This window comes from Ornithorhynchus anatinus, chromosome 15, assembly GCF_004115215.2.
Source record: "Ornithorhynchus anatinus isolate Pmale09 chromosome 15, mOrnAna1.pri.v4, whole genome shotgun sequence".
NCBI classification, from domain to species: Eukaryota; Metazoa; Chordata; class Mammalia; order Monotremata; family Ornithorhynchidae; genus Ornithorhynchus; species Ornithorhynchus anatinus.
In genome coordinates, this window is record NC_041742.1 from 9,450,806 (window position 1) to 9,469,597 (window position 18,792).

An 18,792-nucleotide genomic window follows, 5' to 3' on the forward strand; every position below is an offset into this window, starting at 1 on the left:
GGCCTATTCTTGCTTTGGCACGGTGGTAAAATTAAGGACCCGGGACCCCATGTCTCTCCCTGCTTCCTCCTCCTCCTCCTGGGAAGAATCCATTTAAGTTAGGACCTACTGGACAAGAAACACTCTGTGCCAACAAATGCAAATTTCTTTTATGTTCACTCCGTCCTGTACCTTTTGTTTAAACGGTTGAATTTTGTGTTCTTTCTCCTCGTCGCCGCGGCCCCCTGTGTAACAAGCTGTTTGGTCAGCCCGACTCCCATGGGGATTACTTCCGGGGGCCCCACCCGGCCGGTCCGAAAGCTGCATGGTTGGTTCCTCCCAGGAGCGGGAAAATAACTCCCGGTGGCATTCTTTTGGCCCTTTGGAAGTGGGCCACTTGCATGTTTCCTTTCCAGCTCCATTTGGGTTGACCGGGCCTCTGTATTGGGCAACTCCAGGATGAGCCCAGCTTGGCTGGCCCTCCCCTCTGTAGACTGGAAGCTCATTGTGGGCAGAGAACATGTCTACCAACTCTTATTTTGTATTCTCCCAAGCTCTGAATACAGTGCTATGCCCCCAGTAAGAGCTCACTAACTGGCTAGAGCATGGGCCTGGGAGTTAGAAGGACCTGGCTTCTAATCCTGACACTGCCACTTGTCTGCTCTGTGACGTTGAGCAAGTCACTTCATTTCTCTGTGCCTCCATTACGCCAAGTGTAAAATGGGGATTAAGAATGTGAGCCCCATGTGGGACATGGATTGTGTCCAAACTTGTATCTACCGTAGTGCTTAGTTCAGGGCCTGGAACAAATATCATAAAAAATTACCATTAATTGATGCGAAGCTTCAGGTGGGGTTTTCCTTCATAGAGCTCTGGAGTCTTCTGCACATGGTGGACAACTTCACCGTGCTTTTCTGGGTGCAGTCCTTGGGGCTTTTTTTTTCTTCTATTTAAGCTCTTACTATGTGCCAGGCATTGTACTAAATTCAGGGGTAGATACAAGCTAATCAGTTTGGACACATTCCCTGTCCCAGTAGGGCTCACAATCTTAATCTCCATTTTCCAGATGAGGGAACCGAGGCACAGAGAAGTGAAGTGACTTGCCCAGTGTCCCCCAGCAGACAAGTGGAGAAGGTGGGATTAGAAGCCCGATCCTTCTGACTCTGAGGTGCAGTTTGTATCCATTAGGCCAAGCTGCTTTACTTTTTATGTCAGCCTTCCCGAAGCAAATGGGGCTCTTATTTCTTCTGAGTTTTTCATCTGTCCACTCTTTTCCTGTCTTTTATTCCTCCATTATTTGCCTAAAATAAGGGCAGAAGAAAGGGAAGCGAAATTCCTTGGGAGTTTCTTCAGAAGTCCCGATGTGACTTCAGTGAATATTGGCTTGCCTGTTGTTGGGTGAAAATTTAGCAAGTTCTCCATGAAATGTGCCAAAGTGTTAAGGCTTTGGAAGCTGTAGTGTTCCAAAGGGCTATTTTGACTGGTTTCCCAGTGCCTCTCTTTTAGGGGAGTCATTGCAAAGTAATAATAATAATTCTAATAATAATAATTGATAATTGAGATATTGGTTTAGTGATTTTAGGATAATGAGGTCCTCGGAACCATCAAGTTGTTCAACAGTCTTAGTTGAAATAAGTAGGTCTTGACAGCAGGACAGCAGGCACATTGGATCTGCCCAGAGAGTAGAATGACATGCATATTTTATCAATTTGTGGTATTTGAACGCTTGCTATGTGCAGGGCACTCTACTAAGCGCTCGGAAGGGTACGATGAAATCTCTTTCCTTCGAAGCCTGTCTCCAGACTGTCACCCTGACACTGATCCACTTGGTCACCTAGGGCAAGTCATTTAATTTCTCCGGCCCTCAGTTTCCTCATCTCTAAAATGTGGATCCAATACCTGTTCTCTTTTCCCCATCGGATTCCATCTTGTACCAAATGAGCCAGTCCCGAAGTGAGCAGATGAGTCCAGATCTGGGTGGTAGGAACACCAGCCTGACTCTGACACTGACTCTTGGCTCCTAGCCTTGGGCTACTCTCTGCGTCTCAGTTGCCCAAACTTTAAAAGGAGGAGGGTAATGATAATACTTACCTCACAGGGCTGTTGAGAGCATAATTAGAGTTTGAAAAAGCCATCCAGGAGAATCTCTCCGCATTGTTGTTCCTGACAGCGTGGCCTAGTGGATAGAGCATGGACCTGGGAGTCAGAAGGACCTGGGTTCTAATCCCGGCTCTACCACTTATCCGCTGTGTGACCTTGGGCAAGTCATTTCAGTTCCCTGGGCCTTAATTTCCTCGGTAAAATGGGGATTCAATGCCTCTTCGTAGACTGGGTGCTTCTTAATTGGGCGGGTTCTGTGTCTGATCTGAGTGCATCGTTTCTCCCCTGTGTTTAGCACAGTCCTTGACCCCTAGTTCAGGTTGAATAAATACGCTGATTGTGACAGTCACCGTTGGCAGCTGAGGGAACTGAGGCCCAAAGAAGTGAAGTGACCTGCCCAAAGTCCCACACCAGACAAGTCCTCCCGACTCCCAGTCCTGGGTTCTATTCATTAGGCCGTGCCGTGCTTAGCGCTGGGGTAGATGTGTGGTGATCAGGCCGGGCATAGTCCCTGACCGCCCGGCTGCCCGTCTGGCAGAGAGAGCCCTTTCCCCCACATCGCCAAGACCTCCCACCTCCGTGACCTCGGCCTTGCTGGGCATGGCCTTGCCTCGTCAGTGCCTCCAGGTGGCCTGAAAGGAACGTCTCCGGCCTGGCTAAGTAGCCGGAAGCGTCTGGTGGGAAGCGGGCCGGGCGGCCCACATGACGAGGATTTCCGTAGCTTGGGGAACGAGCCCCCGGGGCGGGGGGTGAAGCGGGTTGGCCCAGGCCCCAGAGGCTAAGCCTGGGTGGGTCGGTCGGGAAGATTGGGAGGTGCGGCAGCTGTGGCACGATGACTGAGAAACTCGTTCTGGTTGCGCCGGGCACCGTGTTATTTTTCCAAAATGATCCAACCGGTCCGGACCGTCGGGTGGCATTAAGCTTCCCCGGCATTGGTTGGCTGGACTGGGTAGGTGGTCTACTTCTATTTAAGCCCCTTGGGGCATCTGATTGGAATGGAAGGAAGGCCATTGGGCTTTTGCCAATCTCAAGGTGGCCAGAAAAATCCATCTCCCCTCCCTCGCCTCCCACCTCTTGCCTGCTGTGTGATCTTGGGCAAGCCACTTCACTTCTCTGTGCTTCAGATCCCCGCGCTGTGAAATGGGTGTTAAGTGGCTGTTCTTCCCTCTGAAGACTCCCCTTGACACATAGGAAGCACTGAAGAAATCCCATGATTGTTACTGTTATCGGTTACTGTTATCTTCACTTGCTGCTGGGTGACAGGCTTCGGCTGCAGAGTGTGAAGCTTGAGGAACCCATCCTACTGTCTCAGAAAACCCCTAGAGCCAAATGGGGCCCTGCCTAGGGTTTGTTTTCCTGCTTCTGCCCAGTGAAGAAAACCCCCTTTTCCTATTTGTTTAATCTGCTTTGTCTCTCCAGCTGTACCCTTCCTGCATTCCCCTCCCACCCATTCTGAGAGATTCTCCAGGTCTTTCTCTCTTTCTCTGGGATTCTCTCTGGGTCTCTGCATCTGTCTATGGGACTCTCTTTTTCTGGGTCTCTTTCTCTGGGACTCTTTCTATGGGACAGACTCTCTCTGGGCCTCCGCATCTCTCTCTGGTCTTCTCTCTCTGGGTCTACCTTTCCCTGGGTCTCTTTCTCTTTCTCTGGGATTCTGTCTGGGGCTCTTTGAGGATCAGTCTCTCCCTGTAGGTCTGTCTCTCTCCATCTGGGTGTGTCTTCCTCTGGATCTATCTCCCCCTCTTTCTCTATCTCTCTGGGTCTCTCTTTCTGTCTCTGAGTCTCTCTCTCTGGTTCTCTTTCTCTTTGGATGATTCTGTGGGTCTCATGCTCTCCCTCATGCTCTCTCTCTGCCTGTCTCTGCCTCCCCCGGACTCCATCAACCTCTTCCTCTTTCTGGTTGTGTGGTGAGGCAGCCTGTGGAGCCTAGCAGGAAAGCCTTTGACCCCGAGGCAGATTTTCCCTCCCCGGGTTCAGTGTCAGGGACTCAGAGTGTGTATCTGCTGGAAAGTAGAAATCTAAAGCAAACAGAAAGAAGGACTTAATCTCCTGCAACAAAGAAACAGGGTGTTAGCCCTTAGCCCCGAATCCTGGCCAGCGGCCTGACCTCATTCCTCAGCCCTTTCCACTTGTGTGGGTGGGGGCTGCCACAGGCTCAGCCTGGGAGTTTCCGGAGCCTCTGTGTTGTCCCATAATCCTCTCCTCCAGAAACTGTCCCACGCCCCTCGTCAGAGGCCGGGCCTTGACTGGAGAGGGCACTTTATGGCTCCTGGCCCCTACTATTCTCAGCGTCTTATTTTCTCATCTTGAGTGATTGGCCGTATTACATTTCACGGAGTTAAAGGAAGGGATGTGCCTGTGCTTCGTTTAAGGGAGATCTTAAAAATCTCTCCTAGGTCAGCAGAGGACTTCGAAAGATCTGTGACTCACAGAACTTTTGAGATGTCAGATCAGCCCAAACGGGTTGAATTTCAGCATGGATTTGTTTGGTTAAACTGGGATTTTATTGGGTATTTATAATTATCCTAGTGATTTTCTAAAGTTATGGGAATACCAGGCCCGTGCTCTGTCCACCAGGCCATGCAAACACTGTCCCTGTGCCACAGACTAAGGGAAAGGGACAACAGGTATTTAGTCTTCATGGGAGTCAGAAAGCATGGGAGTATGAAATCATTTCTGTGTCCAACCTGATTTGTTGGTATCCACCCCAGCGCTTAGTATGGTGCTTGGCATATAAGTGCTGAACAGTTAATATCATTTAATGAATGCTTACTGCATGTAGAGCACTGTATTAAGCTCTAGGAAGAAAATACCACAGAGTTGGTAGACATGGTCCCTGCCCACAGTGATCCAGTGGAAGACTTTGTCCTGGAAGTTGGCGTGGGTTGTTTGGATCTTCACTCCCCAAATCCACCCTCTGTCCCCTCTGATCCACCCAATCCCCGCCGGTGTGGATATCCCAGATGATGGATATCCCAGATGGACCTGCTTTGGACGTTTCGAACGTCGGTTGGCCATTGACTACCCACAGGAATGTTACTGCCTCTTCTCCTGTGATGTCATGTTTGGCGAGAGAATCTTGTTTTTCTTAGGATTAAAGTGTCCATTGCAGAGCACTGTACTAAGCGCCTGGGAGAGGACAACATAATAAACAGATACATTCCCTGCCCACAACAAGCTTACAGTTTAGAGAGGACAGACATTAATATAAAGAAATAAATGACAGATATGGACATAAGTGTCATGGGGCTGGGAGGAGGGACGAATCAAAGGAGCAAGTCAGGGTGATGCAGAAGGGAGAGGGAAAAGAGGCTGTTGGGGGAGGCCTCTGGGAGGAGTTGTATCTTCAATAAGGCTTTGAAGGAGGCGAGGGGGAGAGTTATTGTCTGTCAGATCCAAGGGGTGAGAGTTGCAGGGTGAGGGTGAACCCTGGACCCCCGACTCCTTGGAACCCTAGTATTCCAAATGTGTCAGTAAACCTTTGCCCCTGAACAAGACTGGCCCGGAGCGGAGACCTCTTTGAGCTTCTCCCCCAGGATAGTGGATAGCCTCCTTGTGGGTAGAGAACATGTCTACCAAGTGTTTTCTACCAAGAGAAGCAGCAATGCTTAGTGGCAAGAGCCCGGGCTTGGGAGTCAGAGGTCGTGGGTTCTAATCCCAGCTCTGTCACTTATCAACTTGTGTGAAGTTGGGCGAGTCACTTAACTTACCTGGGCTTCAGTTCCCTCTTCTTTAAAATGGGGAATAAGACTGTGAGCATCTTGTAGATTACCTTGTATCTACCCCAGCACCTAGAACAGTGCTTGGCACATAGTAAGCGCTTAACAAATGCCATCATCATCAACTCTACTGTATTATATTCCCCCAAGTGCTTAGTACAGAGCTCCTCCTCTAGGTTGTAGCCCCTTGTGGGCAGGGAACGTGTCTACCAACTCTACTGCATTGTACTCTCCCAAGCGCTTGGTACAGAGCTCCACCTTTAGCCTGTAAGCTCCTTTTGGGCAAGGATCGTGCCTGCCAATTCTTTTGCATTGAACTCTCCCAAGCAGTTAATATGGTGGCATTCACACAGGAATCGCTCAATAAATAGCACTCATTGATTGAGACGATCCTCCCAGGGCCATTTCTTTTGACTCCAGAAGGATGCCCCAAAATCCAGGGCCGGGAGATGAGATTTTTATACCAAGAGGGGGAAGAAAAAAAATACAGGTGCATAGCTCGAGGGCATTTTGTTGCTTTTAATCCCCGAAATGACACGGTCCTGCAAATTGCCATGGATGGGGAAATGGAGGTGTGGGCGGGGTCGGTGGCGGTCCCCGAACTTGAACTCGAGTCTCTCCCGTGTCTGACGAGGCTGGCGTCCTAAGCAGGATGGAGGAGGCCTCTCCCCTTTCGTGCCTTAATCTCTTGTAGCTCTCTAAGTGCTTTCTCGGCTGTGCGCATCAGGGTTTCTTCTTGGGACCCTACCAAGGCGGAAAAAAGGCCATGCCAGGTTCATCTAGACTGTAAGCCCAATGCGAGTACTGATTGATGTATTCCACTGGAAGACTTCCGGGGGTTCCCAAAGAGTACCTGAGTCATCCTCTTAAAAAGAAAGTCAAAAAGTATGGCATCAAAACTTTCAGGAATTTCATGACAAGCTCGAGTGTGTGTGTGTGTGTGTGCATGTGTGCGCGCATCCCCGCACGTGCGCTTGTGTTAAGGGTACACACCAAACCGGTTGAGTTTGCCTCAGGACAAAATAAAAATTCTCCCCGGTTTTAGTGCCCACACAGTAAAAGCCAGCTGGTGGCATCCAAGCCGGTTCCTCTGTCACACCGGATTGCCGCGTAGACCTCACCCGGGTTATGGAGCCCGGGATTAGGGCAAGTTTGTCATCAGCGAAATGGCTTTGGGTCTTGGCGTGGAATCTTGTTTTTCTTAGGATTAAAGTGTCCATTTCAGACCAAGATCCCTATTATGAAGGGGGAGGAAGGACCGGGGAAAAAAAAGTCAGTCTTCCCCGCTCCAGATCGGTGAAAATCAGTATTTCCTGCAAACGCTAGCGAATGTGTCCCGCCTCCAATTTGTCAAACCCCTCTTGGGGTTAGGAACTCTTAGCCTCCAAACTCTAGATGTAATGGAAAAGTACAAGTGGTAGATGAATAAGTGGGGATATGTTATTTTAGAGGTAATGCTCCTAAATCAAGCCTACCATAGCCTGAAAGCTCCCAGTATTTTGATGGTTCAAAAGGAGAAATGATTTCATACTCCCATGCTTTCTGACTCCCATGAAGACTAAATACCTGTTGTCCCTTTCCCTTAGTCTGTGGCACAGGGACAGTGTTTGCATGGCCTGGTGGACAGAGCACGGGCCTGGTATGCAGAAGGACCTGGGTTCCAATCCCAGCTCTGCCTCTTGTTTGCTGTGTGACCTTAAGGCAAGTCACTCCACTTCTCTGAGCCTCAGTTCCTGTAAAATAGGGATTAAGGCTCTGAGCCCTAAGTGGGACAGGGACTGTGTCCAATCCGATTATCTTGCATCTACCCCAGTTTTAGAATAGTGCCTGGCACATAGTAAGCACTTAAATATCACTATTATTATTATTCTTTCTACCCCAGCGTGGAGGACATTGCTTGGCACATAGTGAGCATGCAACAAAAATATGAGGATGATGATGATGAAGATTGATCTGTGGGACAGAGCTGGGTCTGGGGGAGTGGGCCATCAGCCACAACAGCTCAATGTGTGATCTGCTGTTTGAGGTAGGGGCCGTAGTTGAGCAGTTGGGGCTAGTGCTAGGGTCAGTAATCCGATGCACTGCACATTGTAAAAGCTCAATAAATCCCATTGATTGACTGATGGATGGGTGGGCTGAGCCGAGCTCAGATGCGCACTTCGCTCCTCTAATGCCAACCTCAATCTCATCTGTCTTGCCGCCGACCCCTCGCCCACATCCTACCTCTGGTCTGGATTGCCCTCCCTCCTCATATCCGACAGACACTTCTTCTCCCCCTTCAAAACTTTATTGAAGGCCTATCTCCTCCAAAAGGCCTTCCCTGACTAAGCGCTCCTCTCCTCTTCTCCCTCTCCCTTCTGCGTCGCCCTGACTTGCTCCCTTCGTTCATCCCCGCTCCCCACCCCCCAGTCCCCATAGCACTTTGGTACATATCTGTCATTTATTGGTTTAGATTAAGCTCACTGTGGGTGGGAATTTGTCGGTTTATTGTTGTATCATACTCTCCCAAGAGCTTAGTGTAGTGTTTGGCACAAAGTAAGGGCTCAGTAAATGCGAATGAATGAATGACGCTGTGACAAAGCCAGGCCAACCCCACAGCTGCTTTCCCTTAGCCTGTGCCAGAATGGGAGGAGGCCAAGAAACAAACACGACTTCCTTCACCCAGATCGGGCTGACTTTTTCCTCCCAACCGGCTTTGACGGACCTCAGGCACGGAATTTTCCCCGCCCAGTGGGAGAAGGGAAGAGCTGATCTACAGGAGCCAGCCTGGGAGGGAGTCGAATTCGGATCGCCTAGCATTTTGTTTTCCACTCACTCGGCCTCCTCTCGATTCCTGTCTCCTGGGCAAGACTTAAGCTCTAGCTACCAACCATTTATTTTCCTAGCCACGCCGGGGTGTTTTCCCAGTGAGTAAGGGCGGTAGGACCAGGTTGCGGCCCGGCCGGCCGGCACTCCCTGAAAGCTCGTAATTGCCCTTCCCCACTTAGCCCGAGGGGCTACCAGAGAGCCACTGAGTCACTCCTTCCTGGAGCCCAACACGCTTTCCCCACAGCACTGGTTCCTGCTTCTGCCCTCGCTCCCGGCCCAGGGCGTGAAAGGGGAGATAGGATCAAACGTCACAGCCTCCCATCTTGGTCATTCAGTCGTATGTATTGAGCGTTCACTGAGTACAAAGCACTGTACGATGTGCTGGGGAGAGTACAATACAACAGCAGACATATTCCCTGCCCACAGAGCGTAGTCTTTGTCCCAACCAGCGTGTTGATTAATGGGGTCCCTGAAGGTTGTTGCCCGCCATTTTGTTGTCAGTTGGTAGGGTTGATTGAGCACTGAATGTGTGTAGAGCAACATACGGCGCCCTTAGGAGAATACAATAGAGTCTTGCATCAAGATCTCTGCCCTCAAGAAGCATACAATTGAATCAATGTCAGGGATGTTTATCGAGTGCTCGTTGTGGGTGGAGCACTGTGTTAAGCACTTGGGAGAATACAAGAGAGTTAGTAGACACAACCCCTGCCCTTAAGGAGCTGAGTGGCTTAGTGCATAGAGCAAGGGCCAGGGAGTCAGAAGGACCTGGGTTCTAATGTCAGCTCTGCCACTTGTCTGCTGTGTAACCTTGGGAAAGTCACTTAACTTCTTGGTGCTTCAGTTCCCTCATCTGCAGAATGGGGATTAAGACTGTGAGCTCCATGTGGGACATGGACTGTGTCCAACCTGATTACCTTGGATCTACCTCAGTGCTTAGAACAGTGCCTGGCACCTAGTAAGCGCTTTACAAGTAACATTAAAAAAAAAACCTACCTAGGGTGAGGGACATGAAAAGAAATTACAAGCGAAGGAAACAATGTATGTACATAAGGGCTAGGAGTTGGGGTGGGGTGAATTACCGGTGTACTTAGGGAGTGAGGACTCAAGGAGGTGACACAGAAGGGAGGGAAAAATAAGGTGGGGAGATGAGAGCTTAGGGAAGACTTCCCAGAGGAGATAGGATTTTTCAAGGGGCTTTGAAGTTGGGGAGAGGGGCGAGGGCATTCCAGGCAGGAGGGAGGGCGTGAGCAAGAGGTCAGTGGTGAGAGAGATGCCACTGAGGCACAGTGAGTTGGTTGTGTTGGAGGAGCAGAGTGTGCAAGCTGGGTGTAGTAGAGGGAAGCGACGATAAATAAGAGGGGGAGAGCTGATGGAACTCCTTAAAACGGACAGAGAGGAGTTTCTGCTTGATGTGGAGTTGGATGGGCAACTCCTGGAAGTAGATGAAGCATGGGGAGTTTTGTGTGTTTTTTTTAATGGTACTATGTGCCAGGCACTATACTAAGTCCTGGGGCAAATACAAGTCATGTCCCATGTGGGGCTCACATTAATCTCCATTTTACAGATCCAGTAACGGAAGCACAGAGAAGCAAAGTGATTTGCCCAAGGTCACAGCAGACGAGGAGTGGAGAGGGGATTAGAGCCTGGGTCCTCTTATTCCCAGGCTTGCGGTCTTTCCACTCGGCCAGATAGTGGTTTCCATATGTGTGTGGAACAAATCTTTAGGAAAATGACCTGGGCAGCAGAGTGAAGTGGGGACCGGAGAGGGGAGAGTCTGGAGGCAGGGGGTCAAGGAGGAGGCTGATGCAAAAGTCGAGATGGGATATCGGAAGGGTCTTTGCTTTAGGGGAAGGGGACGTGTCTTCTGCAAGACGAAGACCCCATTAGGGGGTCCTTGGGCAATATTCCTTGATGAAAGTGAGGGTCTCCCTCTCCCACAGTGGAGCTTTCTGCCCTTCGAAAAGTGTCCATTTCTTCTAGACATTCATATTGATGTCGGTCTCCCCCTCTAGAGTGTAAGCTCATCGTGGGCAGGAAATGTGTACCCTAATTTTGTTATATTGTACGCCCCCAAGTACTTAGTTCAGTGATCTGCACATAGTAAGCACTCAAAAGATATGATTGCCTGATTTAGCCTGCCACCTTTAGAAGTGGGAATATTCAAGTACAGGGAAATGAAATCAAGAAGCTTGGGCCTTCCCCCAGCTTCTTCAGAGCCTCAGTGGATGAGAGCTACTTGTCTTTTTTATTTAAAAAAATAGTGCTTGGGAAGGAAGCCTTTCAGGCATTTCCCACCAGGTTCAATGTGCCAAATTATGTTAGCAATTTGTTCTCAGGGTTTGAAAAATGTACCTGTAATATTATAAAAGGAAATCTTTTCCCCTTTAGGCACAAATGTTCAAACATGGAAAAAGAGATGACTACTTGCCCTATGGTAAGATTAATCTTTGGAGATCTTTCAAGTATTGGGGGACATTCACCCCCTCACCCCGCTCCCCTCTTCCCCTACCCAGGGCTGGCTGGCAGTTTTGATTAGAATAGAAAGCTAAGAGTTTTAAGTATTTGGGATTTTGGGTCCCGTAGACCTTCAGCTCTGTGTATCTAAAGTGTTTCCCGATGCTTTTTGACTAGAGGAACCCAGATTCAATATTTGCATCCCCACTATTTTGGCAGCTTAGCCAAGCATTGGTTCAGTGTGGCAAACTTGGGATGAAAATAAACGGGAATCCCTATAACACTGAAGTAATGTGAATTGTTAATGTCTGCTGACCTAGATTTTTCAGAGGTAACTTCTAAGACCAAATTCCAAGAACAGGAGTTTTAGAAAGAGGCAGATAATAATACAACTAATAATAATGGTAGTGGTATTCTGTTAAGCCCTTACTGTGTGCCAAGCACTGTTCTAAGGAGATATAAGATAATCAGGTTGGACCCAATCCATGTTTTACCAGGAGATCACAGTCTAAATAGGAGGGAGAAGAGGTATTGAATCTCCGTCTTAGAGATGAGGAAACTGAAGCAGAGAAGTGAAGGGATTTACCCAAGGTCATACAGCAGGCAAGGGTCAGAGCTGGGATTAGAACTCATGTCCTCTGACTCCCGAGCCTGTATTCTTTCAACTATACCACCCTGCTTCTCTTGTTAGAGACTTTTCGGTATTTTTACAATGGGTGTCCGTTCTCTGACAGTGGCACTAAAGGATTTTCTGGAGGATGGTCACCTTGTCTTTATTTTAAAATTATAGTATTTGTTAAGCACTTACTATGTGCCAGGCACTGTTCTAAGCGCTGGGGTAGGTGCAAGGTAATCAAGTTGGAGAGAGTCCCTGACCCACATGGGGCTCACAGTCATAATCCCCATTTTACAGTTGAGGTGATGGGCGCACAGAACTGATTTGCCCAAGGTCACAGTAAAGTGATGAAGCTGGAATTCGAACCCACATCCTTCTGACTTGCTGCCATGCTGCTGGACTCATAGTCCAAGGGAGGTGGTAGAATCCTCCTTTTATTCATTCAGTTGCATGTATTGAGCACTTACTGTGTGCAGAGCACTGTATTAAGCGTTTAGAAGAGAACAGTACAACAATAAGCAGATGCATTCCCTACACACAGTGCGCCTACAGTCTGGGGGGAGCCAGACATTAATATAAATAAATTACAGATGAGGAAACAGAGGCACAGGAAAGTTAAGTGACTTGGCCAAGGTCACAGAGGAGGTAAGCGTCAGAGCCGGGATTAAAGCCCAGTTTTCAGGGCTCCAAATCCTGTGCATTTTCCACTAGTCCATGGTGCTTCTCTGTGCTGTATGCTCCTTCACTCCACACGGGTGCCAGGATTGAACCGTTCAGAGTGAACTTCTTTGCCAGAAGTTTTGTCGGAGCTGCTATTTTGGCTCAGAGCACTGCTGGCTTTGATTAGCTCCCTTCCTTCCAAAAAATGAAGCAGTTCTCCTTAAGAACAAGGTGTCTGATGGGAATTCCAGGAAATGGGTGAAATTTTTTTTATCCTTGATGGAGGCAAACATGTGGAGTTGATCACTTCCAGTCTTCTGTGAGCATAGTCTCTTCAAATTTAAGATAGTGAAGTTGGAAGGTCCCATTCGTGGTCATCAGTTCTAATCCTGCTCTGCCACTTGTCTGCTGTGTGGCCTTGCAGTTGGAACAGTGCTTGACACATGGTAAGCCTTTAAGAAATATCATCGTTATTATCATTTATTATTCTCTGTGCCTCAGTTAACCTTATCTGTAAAATGGGGATTGGGATTGTGAGCCCTGTATAGGACAGGGACTATGTCCATCCCTATTTGCTTGTATCCACCCCAGCACTGAGTATAGTGCCTGGTACTTAGTAAGTCCTTAACAAATATCATAAATATAATTATTAAACATTTATGTTGTATAAAAATGGTTTTTTTAATTCTTTTTCTCATGCAGCTTCTGTGGTACTTACGTGTCTGGATAACTGCAGACTCTCCGAGAGTAACCACACCCTTCTCCGCAAACTCGGGGTGAAACTGGTCCAGAGATTGGGTTTGACCTTTCTGAAGCCCAAGGTAGCCATGTGGAGGTAGGTAACTGAGTCCAGCCTGGCATTCTTTTATTTTAACCTGGTTGAGATTGAAACGGTTGAGACCCTTTGAAGATTGCAAGCTCATTGAGGGCAGGGATCATATCGAATAGCTCTGTTTTAGTGTCCTGAGTGCTTAGTACAGAGCTCTGCACACTGTAATAATAATAATAATAATGGTATTTAAGTCCTTACTGTGTGTCAAGCACTGTAGTAAACTCTCGAGTGGATACGGGTAATTTGAGTTGGACACAGTCTCTGTCCTACGTGGGGCTCACAGTCTCAATCTCCATTTTACACGGTAACTGAGGCCTAGAGAGTGAGTTGCCCAAGGTCACCCAGCAGACATGTGGCAGAGCTGGGATTAGAACCCATGACCTTCTGAATCCCAGGCCTGTGCTTTATCCAACTATGCCATACTGCTTCTCTAATGAGCTGTTGTACTCTCCCAGGAGCTTAGTACACAGTAAGTTTCTTAGGGCAAAGGATCACGTCTACCAACTCTGTCAAACTCTGCCAAGTTTCTTGTAATCACCCCAGCACTTAATACAGTGCCTGGCACATAGTAACCACTTAACCAATACCATAATTATCATTATGATTATTATTTAGTACACAGGAAACTGTAAGCTCCTTGGAGGTAGGGATCCTGTCTACTATCTCAATTATACTCTCCTAAGTGCTTAGTACAGTGATCTCCGCAGAGGAAATGCTCAATAAATTAAGCACTCAATAAATACAGTTGATTGACATTTTTGTACTTTAAAGAAGCAAGGCAGCCTAGTGGAATGATCATGGTCCTGGGAGTCAGAGGGCTTGAGTTTGTCACCCACCTTTTATTCATTCAATCATATTTATTGAGCGCTTACCTGCTGGGTGTGTGACCTTGGGGAAATCACTTCACTTGGTGCCTAAATTCTCTCATGTATAAAATGGGGATTTAAGATTGTGAGCCTCATGTGGGACATGGACTGTGTTCGGGCTGATGATTTTGTATCTCTTCCAGTGCCTAGTACAGTGCCTGGCTCATAGTAGGTGCTTAACAAATACCATTAAAAAAAAGTCAGCCCTGTGAGTCAGGGAAGAGTCATGTGTATGTTCCAGGGTAGGGGAAAATAAGGAATTTAATTTGACATTGGCAGTTTAGACTGTGAGCCCCATGTGGGGCAGGGACTGTGTCCAACCTGATTAGCTTGTATCCAACCCAGTGCTTAAAACAGTGCTTGACACAGAGTAAGTGCTTAAATAAAAACAACAAAAAAAAAAACCCTAAATTCACTCTTCCTTGTCCCACTCAAAATACATTTTCAGAACTCTTTACAACAGTGCTTGATACATTGTAAGCATTTAACAAATACTATAAAACCCCATGAAACTAAGCCCATTCTTCCTTGTCCCACTCAGAATACATTTTTCAGAGCCCTTTGTCCAAAAGTTAGTTTTACCTTTCCCCTTGGTTTAGCTTTACTCTGTGCCTCAGGGCAAACCCTTTTGGAGATTTCTCTTGCTGATATATGCCAGTGTCGCTCTCACAAGTGTGCACTCTCTCCCTCTTTTTCTTTTTCTCTCTCTCTCCCCTGAAGGCTCTCCCATCATGGAAACACTTCTTTTTGTCCTGCCAGTCAGAATTTTTCTGGCTCCAAAACTCATCTCAGTTCCTCCTGTCCGGGCTCTCTTCCTTGCCGAATGAGGCTGAGGAAGAGCCAGAATCCTTTTTGTCTGGTTTGGTACAGTCAGCCTCTTCCTTATTATTGTCTCGTCTCTTGCCTTTGTTCTTTTTTTTTTTCCTTTAATGGTATTTGATAAGTGTTTACTATGTGCCAGGCACTATACTAAATTCTGAGGGAAAGACAAACTAATCAGGTAGGACACAGTCCGTGTCCCACATGGACCTTAACCTCCACTTTACAGATGGGGTAACTGAGGCCCAGTGAAGTGACTTGCCCAAGGTCACACAGCAGACAAGTGGCGGAGGAGGAGGGATTAGAACCCAGGTCCTTCTGAGTCCCAGGCCCACGCTCCTTCCAGTAGGCTGTGCCGGTCTAGTCTTTGCACTTTGAAAAATAACAAATGTGATATTCGTTCAACGTTTACTACGTATTAAGAGCTGGGGTTGGTTCTGTTGTTTTCCTCAAATGCTTAGTCTGGTGATCCTGACTCAATTGACTCTGGACTGTAAGCTCGTTGTGGGCAGGGACTGTGTCAGTTTATCACTGTATTGTACTCTCCCAAGCACTTAATACAGTGCTCTGCACACTGTAAATGCTCAATAAATACAATTGAATAGAATTAGCTCTCAGGAAATATCTTGGATAGATATTTGTGGTTTTGATGGATATTATGAGTATGATTTATGGATGAAGGATAAGCCAGCATATGTATCAATTACTCTTGTTTATTGAGCGCATACTATGTGCAGAACACCATACTAAGCAATTGGGAGAGTACAGTACCATGAATTAGCAGACACATTCTAGAGGGGGTATCCCATGAGATAGTCTCTTCAGCCTAAGGGCTGTGTTCAAATATGAGAAGCAGCCTGGCCTAGTGGAAAGAATGTGGGCCTGGGAGTCAGAAGGACCTGAGTTCTAATCCAGGCTCTGCCACTTGTCTGCTGTGGGACCTTCGGCAAGTCACTTCACTTCTCTGGGCCTCAGTTCTCTCATCTGTAAAATGGGGATTAAGACTGTGAGCCCCATGCGGGGTAAGGACTCTGTCCAACCTGATTAGCTTGTATCTGCCTCAGTGTTTAGAACTATGCCTCTCACATAGCGCTTAACAAATGCCACAATTATGATTCTTATTATTACTAAGCGCTTGGGAGGGGACAACAGAATTAGCAGATACATTCCCTACCTAATGAGCTGACAGTCTAAAGGGAATATCCCATGGGATCAAGTCTCATCAGCCTAAGGGTTGGGTTCAAAACTGAAAAACCGCCCTGGTTCAGGCCTTCTTGTGTGAGTGTACCCCAGAGGTCATTTGGTGTGGGCCTGACTGACCAACCGGTCTTCAGGATGGCAGCACAACACACCAGAAACCAGAAGAGAGGGTTGCCATCCTGAAGTCACCCTCTGTCATTTTTCCTCTTTCTGGCGATTCCTGGATAAACTCTTCTGCTGGACTCTCAGCTCTCGGAGGGCAGTGATAATGTCCATTCATTCCGTCGTGTTTAGGACAGTGCTCGGCCCATTCACTCATTCATTCAGTCGTATTTGTTTAGCTCTTACTGTGTGCAGAGGACTGTGTGCTTGGGAGAGTACAACAGAACAATATCACAGACACACTCCCCGCCCACAACGAACTCTCAGGCTAGAGGCCCCAAAGAGGTGCTCATTAAATGCTGCCGACCGATTGCTCACGGGAATTGAGAGTGGGACAGAATGGAGATCTCCTCCTCCCCGGTTCCCCTGTCGAGAGTATGAATTCTGGGATGCTTTCTTTCAGGTATCAGCGAGGTTGCCGCTCTCTAGCCGCCAACCTGCAGCTCTCTTCCAAGGGCAACAAGCCTCCTTCCATGGGCAATGTGGCCGCCAACAGCGAGGAAGACTACGATGTCCCAGAGGAAGTGGAGAATGTGATTGGTGCGTTGAGGGCCTGTTTCTGGCTGGGTGGGGTTTCTCCTTGGGGCTTCCATGGGGAGAGGGTAAGACGTCCCTACCACCCACTCTTATGGAACAGGAAATAGCTGGACCTTGTATAATAATAATAATAAGGATGATAATTATAATTATGTCAATCGTGTTTATTGAGCGCTTCCTGTGTGCAGAGTCCCTTAACAGCTCTGTGCCTCAGTTTCCTCACCTTCAGGGTAAAGGAGGGTGGGGATTTAGTATTCTATACAGTACTTTCTAGATTGTAAGCTCATTGTGGACAGGGAACTTGCCTGTTATAACGTACTCTCCTAAGCGCTTAATAGAGTGCTCTACGCGCAGTAAACGCTTAATAAATAAGATTGATTGCCTGTGAATCCCATGTGACACAAGGATGGTATCCAATCTGATTATCATATCTACTTCAGCCTTCCTACAGTGCTTGGCACATAGTAAGCACTTAACTAGTATCGTAATTCTAATAATAATAACTGTGGTATTGGTTAAGCGCTTACCTGGTAAGCACTGGAGTCGAAACAAGATAATTAGGTCAGACGAGGTCTTTGTCTCGCATGGGGCTTTCGGTTTTGGGGGAAGGAGAACAGATTGAATCTTCATTTTCCAGATGGGGAAACTGAGACCCAGAAAAGTGACTTACCCAAGGTCACACACAGCAGGCAAGTGGTGGAGCTGGGAATAGAATCCAGGGCTGCTCTCAGCTCTGTGCTTTATCCAGGAGGCCCTGTTGCTTCTCGAAGGGAAAGGGAATAAAGGCAGGGAAAAGAAGGGTAAAGAGGAAGAAAGAATAAAAGGGAAGGGTTGAGGGAGGCCAAGAAGAGGAGGCGGAAGGGGACAGGCAGTCTTGGTTGTTGGACCTCCGCCTTTTCCTCTTCTACCCCCGCCCTTTCCCTCTCCTCACATTTTTCCTCTTCCACTGTCCCACCAGCCAAACGGCAGCAGCTTATAGAGTCTGGATGGGTGGCCTACCATCACCAGCCCTGCCCTATGAAACAAAGCCATTAGCTTGGTACCAAGTCCATGGGGATAAGGGTCCCACTTCCCCCTTCAACTTGACAGGTGACTGCGACCCCTTCAAAAACAATGTGAGGATTTTGTTTTCTTGTTGGTTTCTCAAAGAAGCCCTCCCATCCCTACAGAGGAGGCTTCAGCGGGATGTGGGCGAGTGTGTTTTCCTGAAATATATATGTTAAGTCCAGAGCAATTCAATCCAACCACGTTTACAAACCTTCCGCGGGAGATGGTTTCAGAATGGAAAAGCAAGAATTGGACACTGTAGAAAAATAGTTGAGAACTGGCTGTGAAATGTTCTTGTCTTGTGTTGTTTGTAGAGCAGTTGCTGGTTGGATTGAAAGACAAAGACACAATCGTCCGGTGGTCTGCAGCCAAAGGGTAAGTTGCTTGTGGTGTTCCTCACAGGGAACATGAGAATTTTGGGTAGCCACTATGACACACTTACCCTGATTCTCCCGTATGGAGATACAATTCCCCCGATTTGGGAGAGGAGACCCACAGGAAGTCACACAGCAGACACATGGCGGAGCAGGGATTAGAATCCTGGTCCTTTGGACTCCTGGGCCCTGTACTCTATTCATTATGCCACCCTGTTTTTTCTGGGCTCTCCCTTTCTCCAGGTTGGGAGTTGGTTATTTGAATCCTTATCTGTCTCCTTAATAGGAAACCACTGTGATTCTTGGATCAGAGTAAGATTTTGCCTCTCCCGGGGTAGGTTCAGAAATAAAAGTAGCCCTATCACCCCAGGATTAGGGTATCCAAAAGGTATACACTCCCCCGGAAGCTGGGTAATCTGGAAACACGAGCAGCTTTGGACAAATCGGGAACTAAGCGGTTTCCTTCTCAGTCACCAGAGGACGCATTAGGGATGGCCTTCGGAGAGTTGGGGTCGGAAGTCGTTGGAGAGTCTGGTTCTGCACTGTGAGATGAGACCTCCATTGTTAAAAGCTGAGCCCAGGTAGAGCTCAAAAAAGGCATCCCTTTAATGTTCACAGT

The 18,792-nt window shown here is 47.8% G+C and overlaps 1 protein-coding gene across 1 annotated transcript in view; it reads left to right on the top strand.

Moving 5' to 3' along the window:
- TBCD (tubulin folding cofactor D) overlaps positions 1-18,792 on the top strand; it is a 207,664-nt gene that overhangs the window by 23,267 nt on the left and 165,605 nt on the right. Inside the window, exons 9-12 of the mRNA XM_029080077.1 lie at positions 10,995-11,040; positions 13,039-13,171; positions 16,619-16,755; positions 18,114-18,174. Coding sequence (XP_028935910.1) covers positions 10,995-11,040; positions 13,039-13,171; positions 16,619-16,755; positions 18,114-18,174 — 377 coding nt within the window. The remainder of the gene's footprint in view (positions 1-10,994; positions 11,041-13,038; positions 13,172-16,618; positions 16,756-18,113; positions 18,175-18,792) is intronic.